At 40.8% G+C, this 17,615-nt stretch overlaps 1 protein-coding gene across 3 annotated transcripts in view; it reads left to right on the top strand.

Annotated features, from left to right (window-relative positions):
* Positions 1–13,010, top strand: part of LOC125972082 (membrane-associated phosphatidylinositol transfer protein 3) — a 46,856-nt gene extending 33,846 nt beyond the window's left edge. For 2 of the 3 annotated variants that reach the window (XM_049725373.2, XM_068651346.1), the window contains exons 11-20: positions 2,189–2,356; positions 2,437–2,585; positions 5,496–5,612; positions 7,065–7,181; positions 7,246–7,394; positions 8,139–8,288; positions 8,363–8,546; positions 8,652–8,780; positions 8,865–9,236; positions 9,632–13,010. In XM_049725373.2, the coding sequence (XP_049581330.1) occupies positions 2,189–2,356; positions 2,437–2,585; positions 5,496–5,612; positions 7,065–7,181; positions 7,246–7,394; positions 8,139–8,288; positions 8,363–8,546; positions 8,652–8,780; positions 8,865–9,179 (1,478 nt within the window). In that variant the 3' untranslated portion in view covers positions 9,180–9,236; positions 9,632–13,010. The other variant, XM_049725372.2, reaches the window with a different exon arrangement.
* The last annotated feature ends 4,605 nt before the right edge of the window (positions 13,011–17,615 follow it).

The following is a 17,615-nucleotide window of genomic DNA, read 5'->3' as shown; positions in this document are numbered from 1 at the left end:
TTGATGTTCAATAAAAGCTGGCAAAAATACATTTATATTTTCAAATAGAAGTCTTTAACTGATTTACATTATTTCCTACATGAAAATTGCTTTGGATTTATTTCGTGTGATTTGGTTTTAGTCGGATTTTTTGGAACGGATTAATCATGAAGACTGAGGTTCCACTGTAGTATGATAGTTTCAATGCAATTACTTCCCCTCATCTAGTATTTTGCAGCAAGCAATAGTAATGCTTGTAGCCCATCTGATCCCCATGCAATATCAAGAAGGGCCCCAGATTCGTTTTTATTCGTTTAGGTTGAGTTTTAGAGAAAATGTGTGACAATGATGTACAAGCAGAATTGAAGGCAATATCATGATGTAGCAACCGCACATGCCCACCAAAAATGAAAGAAGGCAACTGGAACTTCCATCACATTGCTGTGATTCGAGCTAAGGTAGGCAGGCAACGATTAACCGATTGAAGGTTGCCTGGTTTGAAAGGTTTTACACTGGAGGCGGTTTGACCCTTTTGGACCGGCTGTCAAAGCAGATGAATGTGCAATATGCAAATGAGCTGTCGCAACAGCTCGGAGGAGCCAATCACGCGAGGGCTCCAACCTGCTTTGACATTCTCATCCATTCTCACTTGAGCTTTGATGAAGATGGATGAATGTAATAAAGAAATCGAGTGAGTAGCTTCTCTTCTTGATTCCAGTGGTCCGCCAATAAGGATTTAAAAAAAGGAAAGAAGAGCATGGGGATTGCATCATATGATTAATATTGATCACATATCTAATGAGGCTTTATTGTAAAGATTATAAAATATACACACATACCATGGACTCACTTTCTAATGGATGCGACAGAGAGCTGAGATTCGTTTTACTCTTATTTTAACTATGTATGTTGTGTTTGTATTCATATTTTATTTATTGTTATAGTTTAAATGACTCCTACTTGGATTTTTCTTAAAGTTTAACATTTATTTTATTTATTTGTTTGTTAATCAGATATATTGTATGTTCATTTTCATGTTCATACTTTTTTCCAAAGACCAAAGTAACGATGTAAATGACTCTTGATATACAATTATTTATATATATATGTATATATATGTATATGTAGGCTATTATTTATTATTATATTTATTATTATATTTATTTAACTCTTTGGAGGATGGGGCGCATTCAACTCAGCAAGTGAAAACTCAGTTTCGTTCTTCCTTTTTTCACAACCGGTGCGCCAGCCTCTGCGTCAACCGTCAATAAAAAATGAATCGGCGACCTCATTATCTCCCCCTCGTTTTTTTTTCCCATCTCTCGTCTTTTTTGCTTGTGCTTGGGAAGTGAGGCGCCTTATAAGAAATGTCGCTCAGGAAGAAGAGTAACGCTCTTCTCTTGACGGGTGTCCTCATTAGCTAACGGTGGCATGATGCATTCGTAGTCACATACGAGAGTAAAGAAAAAAACAAACAAACACAACTCAAAGAATATGAGTGAGGTGGTAATCCGCTTTACACTCTTCCCATCTTCATTACTGGAACAAATCCACTTTGAAAGGGGCCTGGACTGAGAGAATTTATTAATCACACCTGAGACCCGAGATCACATGTATTCTCGAGGTCGCAACAAGGAGCATCTGCTACTTTATTTAGAGAAGCTCCAGCTGCCAACTTGTGTTGTTTCCAGCTTGTTATTGTGCTCCACCACGGTCGTTAAGTCAGTATTTGTGTGTAAGCCACAGGTGTCTTCCTAGTTTATTCCAAACAAGACCAAGGAGAGCAGTAGGGTTAGGGTTTTGAATTAGGAGTTGAGGCCATAAGGTTAGGGTTTCAAATTATGGCTTCAAGCCTCATTTAAGGTTTCACACAAGGGTTGGTGTTAGGCTCCAACGATGTTCTTAGAGGCCAGGGCAAGGTGTTTTGTGAAACTGGGTTAGGGTTTTAACTTAGGCTTACAAGTGAGGGTTAGGGATTCAATCACAGCTTCAAAACAAGAGAGTTTCAAATTATGGCTTTAAGTTAGGGTTTCTAATAAGGGTTAGGTTAGGTTTGATTTTGGAGTGGAGATTATTGCTTTGAATTGGGCTTTGAAGACAGGGTTAGAGTTTCAGATAACATTATATGAAGCAAAGGTTGAGGTTCCAACGTGGTGTTTGAAGTAAAGGTCAGTGTGTGACAAATTCCTTTCTTTTGTTTTGTGTGAAGGCGAGAGTATCCAGGGCCATCCCGACGTGTTTCTAGAGGATGAGCAGACCCCCACAGTCCCTCAGTCATCCTCTGAGGAAGGAGGACGGCGGGCCAGCGTGACCAGCATGGAGAGCCAAATGTCCATCGGCTCCGTTGGCCGTCAACTGGGCGATGCCATCGCCGACAGTGAGTGGGGTGGTGGGTGGTGCTCGATCGATCAGCTTGTTTTCTTGTCCGCTCATTCACGTTCACTTTGGTTTTTGAAGTTTCTAGTAGCTGGTGGGGCTCCAAGAGGCTGGACTATTCCCTCTACTGCCCTGATGTGTTGACCGCCTTCCCCACCGTGGCGCTGCCGCACCTGTTCCACGCTTCCTACTGGGAGTCCACTGACGTCGCCGCCTTTGTCCTTCGACAGGTAGGCCATTAACCGTCTGAACGGATTAGCTAAGGATTCAAACTTGTAAACTAAGCAGGGTACACCCTGAACTGTAGAGCAAACAACCATTCACCCTCACAATCACACCTAAAGGGCAATTTGGAGTGGTCAATTGGCCTACCATGCATGTTTTTGGAGTGTGGGTGGAAAACCCATGCAGGCACAGGGAGAACATGCAAACTCCACACAGGAAGGCCGAAGCCGGAATCGAAACCTGTGAGGCAGACGTGCTAACCAGCGCTCCGCCGTGGTGCCTTGTGTGCCAGCCATTTTCATGAATTTATAAAACTTACCTCCTGAAATGCAATCATTCATCTGTGAGGACTTTTCACATCTATCAAGTGTGAAGGCTAATCGACAACATTAACAGGATGAAAGCCGCCAAAAGCTTACAAGTTGAATGCCGCCTATCGATCACAGCCGACGTGCCTGAAATCAATTATGTGCTTTTATTTGCTTTCCTTGGGGCAAGTAACGAACATAATGTGCAAAAAGCTTGCTGTGTTTACAGGTTTTAACAAAGATGAACAGGTTTAGATAATATATGCGCTGATGGCGGCACAGTGGAAAACTGGTTAACATGTCTGCCTCACAGTTAGGAGGTTGTGGGTTCGATTCCACCTCAAGCCCTACCTGTGTGGAGTTTGCATGTTCTCCCTGTGCCCAAGTGGGTTTTCTCTGGGCACTCCGGTTTCCTCCCAGATCCCCAAAACATGCTTGGTAGGCCAAATGAGCACTCCAAATTACCCCTGGGTGTGAGTGCTAGTGCGGATGTTTGTTCGTTTCTGTGTGCCCTGCGATTGGCTGGCAACCACTTCAGGGCGTCCCCCGGCTACCGCCCGATGACTGCTGGGATAGGCTCCAGCATGCCTCCAACCCCCGTGGGGACAAGCGGCATGGAAAATGGATGGATGGTCCGTGCTGATGAAAAATAAGTGCAACAAAGGAACAATCACAAGTAAACAAATAGAGAGTTGAGGGACAAATACACATGGGCATTACAAAATAGGACATTTGGAATACAAGGGAACAAAGAGCATGACACAATGGGGAAAACACACTGGATCAAAAAGGGGACGCAAGGGAGCAAACACGGAAACAGACTAAGGAAGGCACATATTGGAAAAAAAAAAAGGGAAGTACAACACAAGGGAACAAACAAGACATGTCCACTGAGCCACGAACATCTTAACGTCTGCCGAACGTCTGCCGTACGTCTGCCGAACGTTTGCCGAACGTCAACGCCAACCGCTTGGCGGACATTTGCAACCTTGAACGAACCCACGACAAATAAGAATTCAACATTCACTGCCTTCAAAAACACCTGCAATTATTTGACCCTCAGTAGGATAAGGTCGGTTCTGAGCCTTGAGTTTGGCACTGAGGCCATAGAGGAACTCCGAGGGACAGAGAAGGGTTGACAAAGGGAACGAATAGTGATGCAAGGATAAATTCTTGGTTGACAAAAGGGACACCGAAAAAAAAGGCACAGATGTAAATAAAGAATGCACTTGAAAAGAAGACGTACAAGAGCAATACGTTCCTGTCTTTAAAGACCATTCTCTGATGAATAGGCAAAAAAAAAAACGTTATTGACAGTGACAGAGTCTATACTACGTATGTTTTTGTGCAAACCGAGACCAGAATAAGGAGTCAGACCGCTACACGAAGATTCTATCTACACTATTAGTGCACTAATTCAGCTGAATTCTAATGCGACTCGCATCAAAAGGCTTGACGCACGACTCGAGGACCGTGCGGCAGACAAGCTAATTTGAGGAAATCAAGCAGAATCATGTCTTTTTTTATTTTTTCCCCGCTATCTCTCTTGCCTCAAAGAAAGCATCAAGTTTCAAGCCAGTCTTAAAACGCACAGCCTGTGCTTCAAGTGGGGAGCCGCAATTTTCATCAAGTATATTGAAATTGTCGCTTTCACTTTCAAATGAAACATCAAGCTTCAAGGTTTCTCCAACTAAAAAACAGTCAACTTTCCAACCACCTGACCTCATTACATTTGTAGTGAGTGATTCAATACGGGGTGGATATTTGCCGAAGAGATGGGCGAGCTCCATTGAGCTCCAACCCAGGACGTTGGGTCGATTTGTTCCAATTTGGGATTATTTTGCAAAAAATAAAACAAGGTGTGTTTTGAGTTGTTTTCCCCCAAAATTTTTTGTTTTGGGTTGGTTTAATTTTGAACCCAGGGGTGCACCTAACATAACCTTCGCATACCCTTTTCTTTTAACCCACTTTAACATCCAACAGCGATGGCAGACCCCGACTCCGCTGGAGGCTACCCCACCAAGAAAAGTTGGGGGGGTTAAACTGTACTAGAATGCTATTGTGTTTAATCTTGCACATCCCTAGTATGGGAATGACTTGTTTAAAACACGTACAAGAAAAGGCCTTTCGCGTTTTAAGCCACGTGCCATGACGCACCACCCATGAACATGCGTTAGAAAAGGGATAAATATCAAAACAAAATAGAACAAATAGAGGATACCACAGCTGAAGAAAAAGTTAATTTAAAGAATAAATAGGGTACCAAAAGGGAACAGACAGCAGAACAAGTGGATAAATAGCGTAACACAAGCTCGCAAGCGTCGTAACAACTGGGGCGACAAAAAAGAACAAGGGGATGAAAAAGGGGAGCAAGCGAAAAGATGTGTGAACAGAAAGTGTAACAAGGGAACTAATTTGAAAATGATTAAACACCCAGGGTGCCAAAGGCGCGAAAATAAAGTTATACAAATACAAAAAAAAAAAAAAAAACACTACAAACACAGGGTAACGATATGCACCCCAAGTTTGGGAATCCCTGTTTCAAAACACTGACCTGACGGATTTGTCACTGTTTGCATCGTGTCATCTCTGATTATTGGTTCACAGCTTATGCGGTGTGACTTTGTGAAGACGCAGGAAGCGGACAATCTGGACTCGGCTCCCTTCTCGCCCTCCAGCCCTCGAGAAAAGTGGCTGCGACGGAGGACGCACGTCAAGCTGAGGGTACGCAACACTGCCATTGTGTTTATGTTGCACAAACGCTGTCCTACTTTTGTGTGTTTACATGCTGAATAGACTTTATACAGACCGAAGCATTGATGGCTTTGTCATAGCTCTGCTGACTGCAAGTCTTAAAATAATTTGGCCTTGACGTGCTCAAGGTTGGAGACGTTCACGCCACCTCTGAATCTCCGCGCCGAACATAATCAAGATAGTGATGCCCTTCACCCCCTGAACCTCTGTTCTAGCTGCCGCTTTCAAAAGACGGGATTTCATTTAGCCTCGCATTGTCCTCTTCACTCTTCTATAAATAGAATTGTCAGCAGAAAACCATAGTAACAGTGCTGGGGTGCGTCCCATTTTTTATAGGAAATCATACCAATAGATAGTAAAAACCTTTTAGACTTGTTTGAACACGAGGGTTGAACCACTTTGGCCTCTTGTTAATGAGGTATATTTTCGTAGAGAGAGAGAGAGAGAGACATGAGGAAGGACACTGGCACAGACAGAGGCACGCAAACGTAAGGTAACGAGGAGACATCAGCATGAGCAGGAATAAAATCTTTGTCTAACACAGATGCCTGTGTCATGAGGAGTCATTTTTCTACGCCTCTCAGAAAATACACGGTTGCTTGTTGGGTCAGGAATCAGGGTCAGAATCGCCCTCTTTTCCCTCTCACAAGAGCAGCAGACGCCGGCTGCCATGTCATACTACTTGTCGACACTATTCGAGTCGAGCGGACCTAATGAAAGAGAACAGTTGGGAATGTTGGACTTTCTGGTTCCGTGTCACACCCTTTAAATCAATTATTATTAACGTTGGCGATGAATTGCGACCCAGTAACTCGCAATTTTATGGGCCGTTAGTGTTTAGGAATGTGAAATCTGGGATAATGGCTATCGGTTATCCAATAAAAAAAATCTCCAGAGTTCAAAAAGACACATTTTGGTTTGAGGCAGCTAGTGTAGGGTCAGTTTTCCAGGGCAAATGCCTCCCAAAGATTCTGTCAGATTGTTACCAAATTTTAGACAGACAGGCGACACAAAATTCTTTGCAATTTGAATGTTCGTCACTGCTTCTCAGAGGAGCACGAAGTAAAATGGCTCGCCATAAAACATGATGAAATTATTGGTAACGCAATCATGATTTCTTTGGCTCCGAATGCCAGTTTCCCCTAGCTAGCAAGATGAAATTTGGTTTGCATGTCTATCATGAATGGATGTTAAAAAAAAACTCAGAAAGTCTTCTATTTTGGTACAAAGAGGCAATTTCTAGGTCACTTCCAGCAGCCCTTCAAAGGAAAACTGCTCCTAGAGATTGTGTCCAATTGTCACTAAATTTGACCCACTTTTAATGGAAAGATGGGCAATGTAAAATTGATGCAAGTTTGACTTTTTGGAAGCAAACTTGCCATAACATTATTAATTAACATCCAAACGTTATGTTGTTGTTAGAACGTGACCGCCAACCACCGGGTGAACGATGTCATCGCCACCGAGGACGGACCTCAGACACTGGTGGGCCGCTTTATGTACGGCCCCCTGGACATGGTGACGCTAACTGGAGAAAAGGTAATAACGCAGCCCCCCCAACACGCTACTCGCTCACAAGAGTATGCACACTTTTGTCCCATAGGTGGACATTCTTCTGATGACGCAGCCCCAGTCGGGGCGCTGGGTGCACTTTGACACGGAGGTTACCAACAGCAACGGCCGGGTGACATACACCATACCCAACGACAAGAAGCTCAGCCTCGGAGTCTATCCCATTAAGATGGTGGTCAAGTAAGTGTGGTTAGTTTAATGAAGCTATCGCACACCAACTGTTGTTGGAGAATATACTTTTTTAATATTGTAACAATCCAATTTAGCCTATTACTTACGACTACACATAAAGTTTTGATGCCCAAATAAGAGTTTAAACATATTTTTTTGTGTAGACTGATTCATTTCTGTTGTCTTGCATTGTAAAAATCTCATTATCAGCGCATTTATCCTCATTTTATAAATTTATCTTTGGACATTTTGTGAGGTGATGGGGAGCTGTTTAGTTTTTTTTTTGTTAGGTTTGCTTTTTTCTGTGGTATTGGCATTCCCTGAGCATTTTTTTTTCGGTATTTGATTTATTTTTGAATGTATTTGAATTTTTTTTATTTATATTTTTTCCCCATTACCTTTTTGTTTTTTGTCAAATGCGTTTTGAATATTCATCTGTGTGTTTTGAAAATACTATCGTGTTTTTAAAAAAAATGCATTTCATTGGCAGTTAATTAGATGAGTGTAATTATGTGCATGCCCACCATTGCGTTTTTTCTTTTTAAATCGAATTACCTATTTTTATTATTAATTTTTGTGCGTGACCACCACTGCATTTTTTTTCCTTTTAAATTTAATTAGCTATTTTTATTATTAATGGTGTAACATTCCAGATCATCATCCTAATTTACTATCAGTTCAAAAGACAATTTTCCAGTACAATAGTTGCGTATGTGAGAAAAGTCACTGTCATCGTTTTTCTTCTTTCTCAAGGGGCGATCAAACATCTGCCGAAGCCTACTTGACAGTGTTGCCCCGCGGCATGGAGTGTGTAGTGTTCAGCATTGACGGCTCCTTTGCGGCCAGCGTGTCCATCATGGGCAGCGACCCCAAGGTCCGCCCCGGAGCAGTGGACGTCGTCAGGTCCGTTTCTTCTTCCGCTCACCGGACACTTGATTAGGGACACCAGGATTTTTCTGAGACTTGTATGTGTACAGGCACTGGCAGGACTTGGGCTACTTGATCATTTACATCACGGGTCGTCCCGACATGCAAAAGCAGCGCGTGGTGTCCTGGCTATCGCAGCATAACTTTCCTCACGGCATGATCTTCTTCTCCGAGGGCCTCGTTCACGACCCCTTGCGACAGAAGACCATCTTCCTCAGGAACCTCATACATGAGGTACACTATATACTGAGACGAGACCCAAGACTGAACTGAAGCTTCAACTCTTCGTTCTGCATGGCAAAGCCGCACGTCTCATTGCTTCTTTTCCTCTGTCGTTAGTGTCACATCAAGATCAACTCTGCCTACGGATCCATGAAAGACATCAGCGTTTACAACATGCTTGGTCTTGGGCCCCCTCAGATCCACATAGTAGGAAGACCTTCAAAGAAATACCAAAACCAGTGCCAGGTTGTACTGTTGATCCATTGTTGAATACAATGGTGCTGATTATTAATTTTTGTTTTCTATTTCTTCTTTGTGGGCTCGGTGAAGTTCCTGAGTGAGGGCTACGCAGCGCACCTTTCCACCCTGCAATTTGGCCACCGAGCTCGACCCAAGAAGTCGCCCTCGGTTCGCATGGTCCTCAGGAAAGGCTCATTTGGCCTCACCGCCAAACCGGACTTCCTGTGTAAGCGCACCCACCTACGCAGGACCATGTCTGTCCAGCAGCCCGACCCCCCCTGCGCGCCCAACCCCAAGCCCGAGCGAGCCCAGAGCCAGCCGGAGTCAGACAAGGACCACGGAGGAGGAGGTGGGCAAGGCGTGTGGGGGCGGGGCGTCATGCATCGCGGGGACACCACTCCTTGACGCTGGGCCAGAAGACGGATGGATTGGATGGAGGATGGCGGGAGAGTCGAGGCTCAGGTTAGATCTTAAACTGACATTGTGTGTGGATTGTGCATGGTAGTAAAATGTCAGTACTCGCCAGGAAAAGAAAAATAGCGATTGGCCAGTTCTTGTCTCTTTCAAGACCCCCCTGCGAGTGTTTTGGTTTCAAAGGGGTCATTTTCCTCTAAATTCTTAGTTAAATGTTGCATCATTCGTTTCAATAACAAATCTCCAAAAGGGTTTTGCCTCTGCAAGGGAGTTTCGGAATTTACCCATCAGTTTGTGTTATGCGGCTGACTAAGTAAAAGGGAAAAAAGTCTTATAGGAACCTGAGCAAGAAATGCTATTATTAGCAGCGGCACTTGGCATAAGAAGCCGGCGGAATGTAAATGCACTCATGATTATGTAAGAGCTGATCCACTTGTTTCCAGATCAGGGGACGACGGCGACGCAATCACGGGCGATGGCGGCATGGTGGCGAGAGCCTGCGGGAGCAAATAGCGCTGACGCGGCCACGCACATTAATCACAACTTTGCCGCCGATGTGACAGACTTCATTAACTCTCGCTCATATTTGCAGCTTGGTGCCGGCTCCTCCCCTCCCTTTTTTGGCGGATGAGGCCTCACTTTTGTCTTATTGCCTCAACTCGCCAAGCATTTGGCATCGGTGAAGCGCAAACTTGGAAAACATCCCCGTTTGGACCAATGGACACCAAAGCACTTTTTTGTCCCACACGTCTGCTGAACATTGTACTTGGCTCTGCCTCTAAAGGTTGCACTACCAAAGTCTGATGCAGTCATTCTGAATCGATTATACAGTACCCCAGGTTGTGTTTCAATTTGTTCATTTCAAGGCAGCACAGTGCCCATGTTAAAGGTTTCTCTTGGCTTGCCCCTTCTTGTGTGGAAGTATTTTCCCTGTGCTTGTGCATCTTTTCTCCGGGTACTCCGGCTTCCTCCCAGATTCCTAAAACAAGCATGTGAGAGCATCATTGAAGGCTCTGAATTGGACAAGCACAACAGAACATGGTTTGATGTTATTTTTTATTATTTTAGAGGGAGCTTATTTTTGTTTATATTTTTAAGATTAAGGTATTTATTTTATCGGCATTATCTGTTCTGGACAATGAAGGAACTATTTTAGATTTTTTGTTGTTGTTGTTAAAGCAGTAGTATTTTTCTGTCTTCATTTTTCTTGTGTTTTTGCTATTTTTCTCTTTTGCTATGGTTTCTTTTTTATTCGGTCGTTCCTGATTTTAAAAACATGCATATTAGGCTGACTGAAGACTCAAAATCAGGGGTGTCCAAACTACGTCATGGGGTCTATTTGCGGTCAATCATCCATTTTTCAGTGGCTCTCAGCATACAGTATATTAAAAAAACATCACATGACATGGCCCGCAAGGCGTTTTTTTTTTTTTAAAGGTTAAAAGTGGGCAGAGTAAAAAGGGAGGGTATTGAATAAATAGGTGCCACTATTATGAATAAATAGTTTATATATTGTACATATTTTCTAGATATGCACATTTACAAAAAAATATTTCAGACTAAAATAATAACATTAATAATGAGGTGAATGAAGATAATTCAATTTTAGAAGCACATTTATGTCTTCCACTCACTGTTCTTTGTCAATGTCCAATTCATAAACACGAATGATCTTCAAGTAACTGTTTTAAAAATAATGAACTTACTACAGTTTACACTTGTTTTTGTTCTAAATGAAGAGATGGGATTTGGTTGCTGTTCATTGCAGGAGTGGCTCTATTCTAGCGGGAAACGGGGCTGTGGCCACCCTAAAATCTTGAAAATCCTAAACCATTTGCCTTATCACCTTGAACTGAAAGCTGGTATGTAGCATTGTTTTTCAAATAGTGTAATTAGGAAATATAAATAATATAATTGCTTGCTTAATTGATTTCAGTATGTGTGGCCTTTACATCATTTCATTTTTCTACATGGCCCTCAAATGAAAAAGTCTGGACACCCCTGCTCTAAATTGTCATTAGGTGTGAAAGGGAATGCTTGCTTGTCTATTTGAGGTTGTCTATTTGCTTGTCAATGGCATCCAGTTCAGGGAGTGCCTTGTCTTTCATTTAATGTCGGCTGGGATATGCTCCAGCTCACTCACGACCATAATGAGGATAACCTCCATTTTCATTTCAAATCATCAGTTACAGGAATAGCAAAGACTGCATATGAGCGATTGTTCATCTTAACACGATGAAAAGCGTAATAAGGCAAAAAGTGTTGCAGCAAGCACAGTTATGAGAGCTAATGTTAATTTCAGTTGGCACAATCTGACACAATTAAGGCTGTCTTGCTTCAGAAAGAGTTTTTAGCATTAGCATTCCTTGTCCAAAGACGGCAGCAATGTCCCCTTCTTTATCTACAGGACTTAAGTGGAACACCATTTACTGCTCATTTTAACATGAGAAAAAATGCAAAAATATATCCAATTTGAAGTATAATTGAGTTGGATTGTTGCATGTATGCAGAGACAAGCTTACTTGGAAAAAAAACGTCTTTCTGTTGTCGCACAAATTTGACTACAATTTTGGGAGAAAGACAGTGATCCCTCGTTTATCACAGGAGGTGTGTTCCAGAACCACCCGTGAGAATTGAAAATCTGCAATGTAAGAACATATATGTATTTCTAAGAAATTTAAACACCATTGTATTGAAATTTCCCAATATTGTCCCCCTTATTGTTGTCGTTCCTATTCACACACGTGAGGAGTTAGTCAATCCAATCGAATCTGCCTGTGAACGTGTGCGTGTGACCACTCTGCAAACTATTTTTCTAGAAGCAAATATTGTAAATAGAAAACAAAATTTCATCATCTTTTGGGGCCTTGGAACAGGTCTCAACTTGTTTCGTTTTTTTGCCTTAAGTCTTATGTATAGTATTTACACTGCTGTGCAAAGTGTGTTTTCTAGTTGATGTCATTTCTGTGTGTGCGCGAGATGGAGCGCAAGCAAGTGAGACGGAATGTGTGTGTGTGTGTGTGTTGGTATTTTTATAGTGTTGAAGGAGGTTTTGAGTGAGCTGCTTGCGATGTGTTTCACATGAATTTGAAGAAAGGGGTCAGAAGAATAAGAGGCAACAATCTGTAGCTCCTTTCCCCTCTTGTACATGCTGTTAGTGTTAGTAATTAGCGAATTAATTATTCTGTGCGTGCGTGTGTGTGTGTGTGTGTGACTCCCTGGAGTCTAATTGCACCAGTGTTGCGTGTACCATAATGTGTAAATGATTGTAATTGAGTGTACAAAATGTTGCTATAAGCAATTAAAAAATAAAAAGATGGCAAAATATAACAATAGTCATAACATTAAATGATGCGTTTAATTTGTTGGTGTCCAGTTTACTGCCCGTCGGCTGTTAAGTGTAAATACTTTTGTGGTGAAAACTGTACATGTTGAATTTGAGTGCTTTAATTTATGCTTTGAAAAAATTGTAATTTTTGACAGTGTCAGGCTGAAGACATTGTGCTTGCTGGACACTTTCTGAGGTATCACGTCTAATGGTAAGTCAAAAACATTTCAAATAATTCAAAAGTTTTGTAACGATAACTATTGCTGTGTTTAGCAAGGCTACAAATTGAGCAAAATGTTCATTATTGTTTTATTCATTCCTTGCAAGTGTACCTCATGTTGTGGTCACAAAGTGTACACGGTGTTGTATTTACAAATATGAATACATACGTACATTAAAGTTGCAGTCACTCTTCCACCACCAATTGATACTTTCTTTGTGCAAAAAATGGATTGATTGTTTCGTACAATAAATTGGTGTGATGGTGAATGTCATTGTGGGTTTTGCTGGACTTGTTTCATGATAGCTGAAGATTTTTTTCAGGAAGAATTGAAGGTTGTTCGCCCATTTATGGTTATTATTCGGTGACTCCACAACACATCAAGGTTAGAAGCGTTTGAGATTTACAGCTAGTTTTTGACTTTAGTTTACTTTGTTTATGTTTTTAAATTTTGTTCTTTTTTTAATTACCGTAATTTTCGGACTATAAGTCGCTCCGGAGTATAAGGCGCACCAGCCATAAAATGCCCCAAAAAGTGAAAAAAAACATATATAAGTCGCTCCAGAGTATAGGTCGCATTTTGGGGGGCAAGTATTCGACAAAATCCCACACCAAGAACAGTCATGAACGAGCAACAACAGGCTAAATGATAGGTATGCTAACGTGACAAACAAACAAAGAGCTGAGAACGAGCCTGACCGAACATATAGAGTTATTAAAGACAACTATTACATAAATAACGTGTTTATAAAACCATCTGTGTCACTCCAATTCATTAAATCCATCGATCGTTCGATACGATAGCAACAACAGGCTAAACGATAGGTATGCTAACGTGACAAACACAAATGAAGAGCTGAGAATGGGCCTGACGTAACATATAGAGTTATTAAAGAGAACTATTACATAAATAACATGTTTATAAAACCATCGGTGTCACTCCAATTCATTAAATCCATTGATGTTCTTTGTCAACAATGGGTGCGCGCGGCTGACGGTGCTTGCAATTCAAAATATTCCACAGGCCCTTACAACGATATATAAATTATATTTCAAATAACTATTATATAAGCAACTTCCCATTTAGAGCGCCCTCATCCAGTTCGTCTGAATTTTTTTTTTTTTTTTCAGATGTAGTTTTTTTGTTTTGTTTATTTGGTTGTTTCATCAAAGTCAAAGTCTCCTTTATTGTCGATTTCTTCATATGCCAAGACACACAAAGAGATCGAAATTACGTTTCCACTATCCCACGGTGACAAGACATAGTACACAATATGCATACAAGTAAACAACACAAAAAAAGGCACAAACAATGAATAAATAAGAGTGATGAATAAATAATAAATAAACAAATAACATAATAATAAATATAAGAGGAGCAAAAATGGAGCAAGTGTGCATACAGCAGACAGTGGACTTGGATATGGTATAAGTGTTAATTGCTTTATTTGATTTTTTCTCTATTTTTTATGTTTTGAATATGTTCAAGATAAAGATATAAAAGCATGTGAAGTGATCAACTATACTAAAAATAACATGTGAAGTGGTCAAATATACTTGTAAGTAAGTGATGTGTTAATGATCAAGTAAAAATTTGTGGAAAAAAACATGTATAAGTCGCTCCTGAGTATAAGTCGCCCCCCCACCCAAACTATGAAAAAAACCGCGACTTATAGTCCAAAAATTACGGTAGTTTTTAGAGCAAGTTTTTATTTTTTAGAAAATGTTTTGTTTTGTGTAGTTTATATTAGCTTAGTGTTCATTTTAGTTGGGTTTTTTTTAAATATAGAGAGTATTTTTTGATTGCATAAAAAGGTCAATAGGTTTTGTGTATAAAAGTAAGGTAACGTACAATTCTCAAATGTCCATTTGACTTTCTTTCTTCTATATGGACGTACAACAATACTAAAACAAATGTTGTTAAAATGTTTTTTGGGGGGGTGCTTCGATTCTCTTTGAGAGTGCTCGGAAACACCTAAAATGGGCTGGACACACCCATGGATGGGTGGGTGCGTGCAGGTCACATTTATGGTGGTCTCGTTTTATTATATCACAATAACTTGGCAATTAAAAAGAGCTACATAGACTTTTCATATCTACTGTATAACGAGTAATGGCAGTGTAAAGTGCAGAAATGCTTAAATGTTTGCGTTAATGAGTTATAATAATCCATCATGTGAACAGAGCATTAATATTTAACTATGCGTGATTTGCACAAACGAACTCCTGTGCCTTTACATTCAAAGTACAATCTGTCAAACGAGGCTGACCAGCTCAGTAGCTTGATAACGCACCATTCAATTTTGTAAATTATTATACAAGAGCCCGTAAAAAATACCTTCCTTGAAGATATCAATGGAAGTGCAGACTTTGAGTAATATTCAACAACTGAAAAGTAAACAACCAGATTGCTGGAGAAGCATAATTTTCTCCACTGTACTTTGTGCAGATATACCTAATGCATTCATTTTGTTCTGGCTTGAGTTTCTATTTAACGTTGGTGTAAACATTGTTTGATACTTGATGAACGTCATGTTGAAACACAATGATTTTGTCTTTGATTGCGTCACCAAAGTCTCAAAATCGACCTTACTCAATGGTATTGACGTCTGGTCATTGGAATCTAGCTCAATAAATGATATGTGATAAGTGATCAAATTAGCAACCAGCCTAATCCCATTTTTGTTGTTAGCCTGCATGGTTGGATTTAATATATATATATATAAATACAAAATAAATTACAATATGAAAACAAAATGCAAGGAGTGTATTTTGGGGGGGGAAATGTTGATGTTTTGCGTTACGCCCATGGGTTAAATGAGCCACCTTTCTGCCTGACAAGATTCTAGACACGACGTGCTAGCAAATGACAAGTGACACATCCAAATGGGCGGAGCTGCTCAGTGCACATGACGGCTGTGTGGCATTTATTAATTGATTTAAAGCCAGAAGGTCTTTGGTCTTGTCACATTCTTTGCCTGTCAAAGACAAAATGCTACCAGTGGACGCGTTGTCATTTTGTGCGGAGCAAAAGTGTCAGTTCCACTCAGCGTCATTCACTTTGCTCTGATTAGGCATCACAGTGCTTGTTTTTGTATTATATATTACTATTATATGGGCTGTCTGAATTGCTTTTGTTTTTAGATAAGCTTATGAATGGAGATTTTTTTTAAGCATTTACTATAACTTAATGGTCCTTGCTGAAATACCTGTAGACTATGTTTTATGGCCTTTACAATGACACCTGATCCCACCGCGTGTCATATAAAGTCAAAGTCTGCTTTATTGTCGATTTCTTCACATGTCAAGACACACAAAGAGATCGAAATTACGTTTCCCACTATCCCACGGAGACAAGACATATTACACAATATACATACAAGTAAACAGCACAAAAAGTAAAAACAAGAAGGCACAAACAATGAATAAAGAAGAACAATGAATAAATAATAAATAAACATCATATCGCCTTAATAGTCTGCTACTCAACTAAATAAATATGAAAAATAATATATCTAAACATTACCTGGTTTGTTGTCCAAAGGATTGCTAGTTTGACGTAACACCTCACATGTCTCTTAATTAACTCGCTAGGTTGTGTCTCAGCTAGTTAGTTTGCCAGTCTATTTCTTCATTAGTGGTTGTTGTAGCTTTTACTGTGGCATCTACAATAACACCACCACCATGTGGCACCTTACCCCAACAATATTTGAGTTGGCCACGTCAAATAAGAGCTTCACCTTAAATAATCGCCAGCTAAGTTCATTAGTGCTTTAGTTAATGATTTGAGTGAGTAAGTTTGGCACATCATATAGATGTATAGATATAGATGACCTGACTTCCTTGCATCAACTCTGGCAGTAAAAATTTTTTTTCTTGAATTACGGTGTTGCCATTATACATTACAACCTCCACCTTATGGAGTTTCTGTTGCCATGGAGACAGCAAGGCTGCATATTTGGACCCTTGTTATTTACTTGACATTGCGCTGACGGCTGAAATAATGTCCTCCAACATACACCACTGCATATTTGTGGCCATCCAGTGAAAATGAGATTTCTCCAGAGGAGGGCTTCAAGGCCCTTTGGAGCGCATCTCAACAAGAGCCAATCAAACGAGGCGAGAGACAGCATTCAGTCACGCATGGAAATCATTTTGCGCATTTTACAGCCACCTGTGAGAGTAATAATAGTTCCCAAAGCCACAGTCGGCACAAGATTGCATATGCTGTGGCAAAGCCAGATGCCATTTGGCAAGAAGTGGAGTGCATCATCATCATCATCAAGACACCAGACGTGGAAAGGATGTTTTGTTATCTGGGAGCAGGCACGCGATGATGGGTTGCTGTCACTTGGTGGTAACTGCTTCACTTTTGCTGCAACTATTTATCCATCTGCAAATCCCACAGGTTTCACTTTAGAATGGACAAAAAGGGAAGCCAAGCTGCAGCATGTAGCAAAGGATGACTAAATGTAGTCACATAGTTAACTGCTGATCCCATTTGAAATGTGTTGTTAGCCAAAACAGCAGCACTGAAGCCTATAAGATGAACGGTAATCAGAATACTGTGTTTAGACAGCGAGGGTGCGAAAAAATTTTTGCAAGGAAAATGTTAACTTACCCAGTATCAGTATATTGATATATGGTTGTATCTTACATATTGCAATGTTTCATTTTATTCAATTGTAGTTTCAAACTTTCCCCTACATCGGCAGAATACAATGACTACTGAAGGGTGTCATGTCAAAACTGTTTCACTGCTGGCTGGGTTAGCGCAGCGGCTAACTGCCTCGCCTACCGCTGATTAATTAGTAACCTTTAAAGTTTGCATAACAAGAGGTGATCTCTGCACAGAGGACAAATATGTAAGTGGCGCTCA

Source organism: Syngnathus scovelli, chromosome 7 (assembly GCF_024217435.2).
Source record: "Syngnathus scovelli strain Florida chromosome 7, RoL_Ssco_1.2, whole genome shotgun sequence".
Lineage (NCBI taxonomy): Eukaryota > Metazoa > Chordata > Actinopteri > Syngnathiformes > Syngnathidae > Syngnathus > Syngnathus scovelli.
Note: the sequence above shows the minus strand (reverse complement) of the source record. Positions and strands in the feature narration are given on the sequence as shown.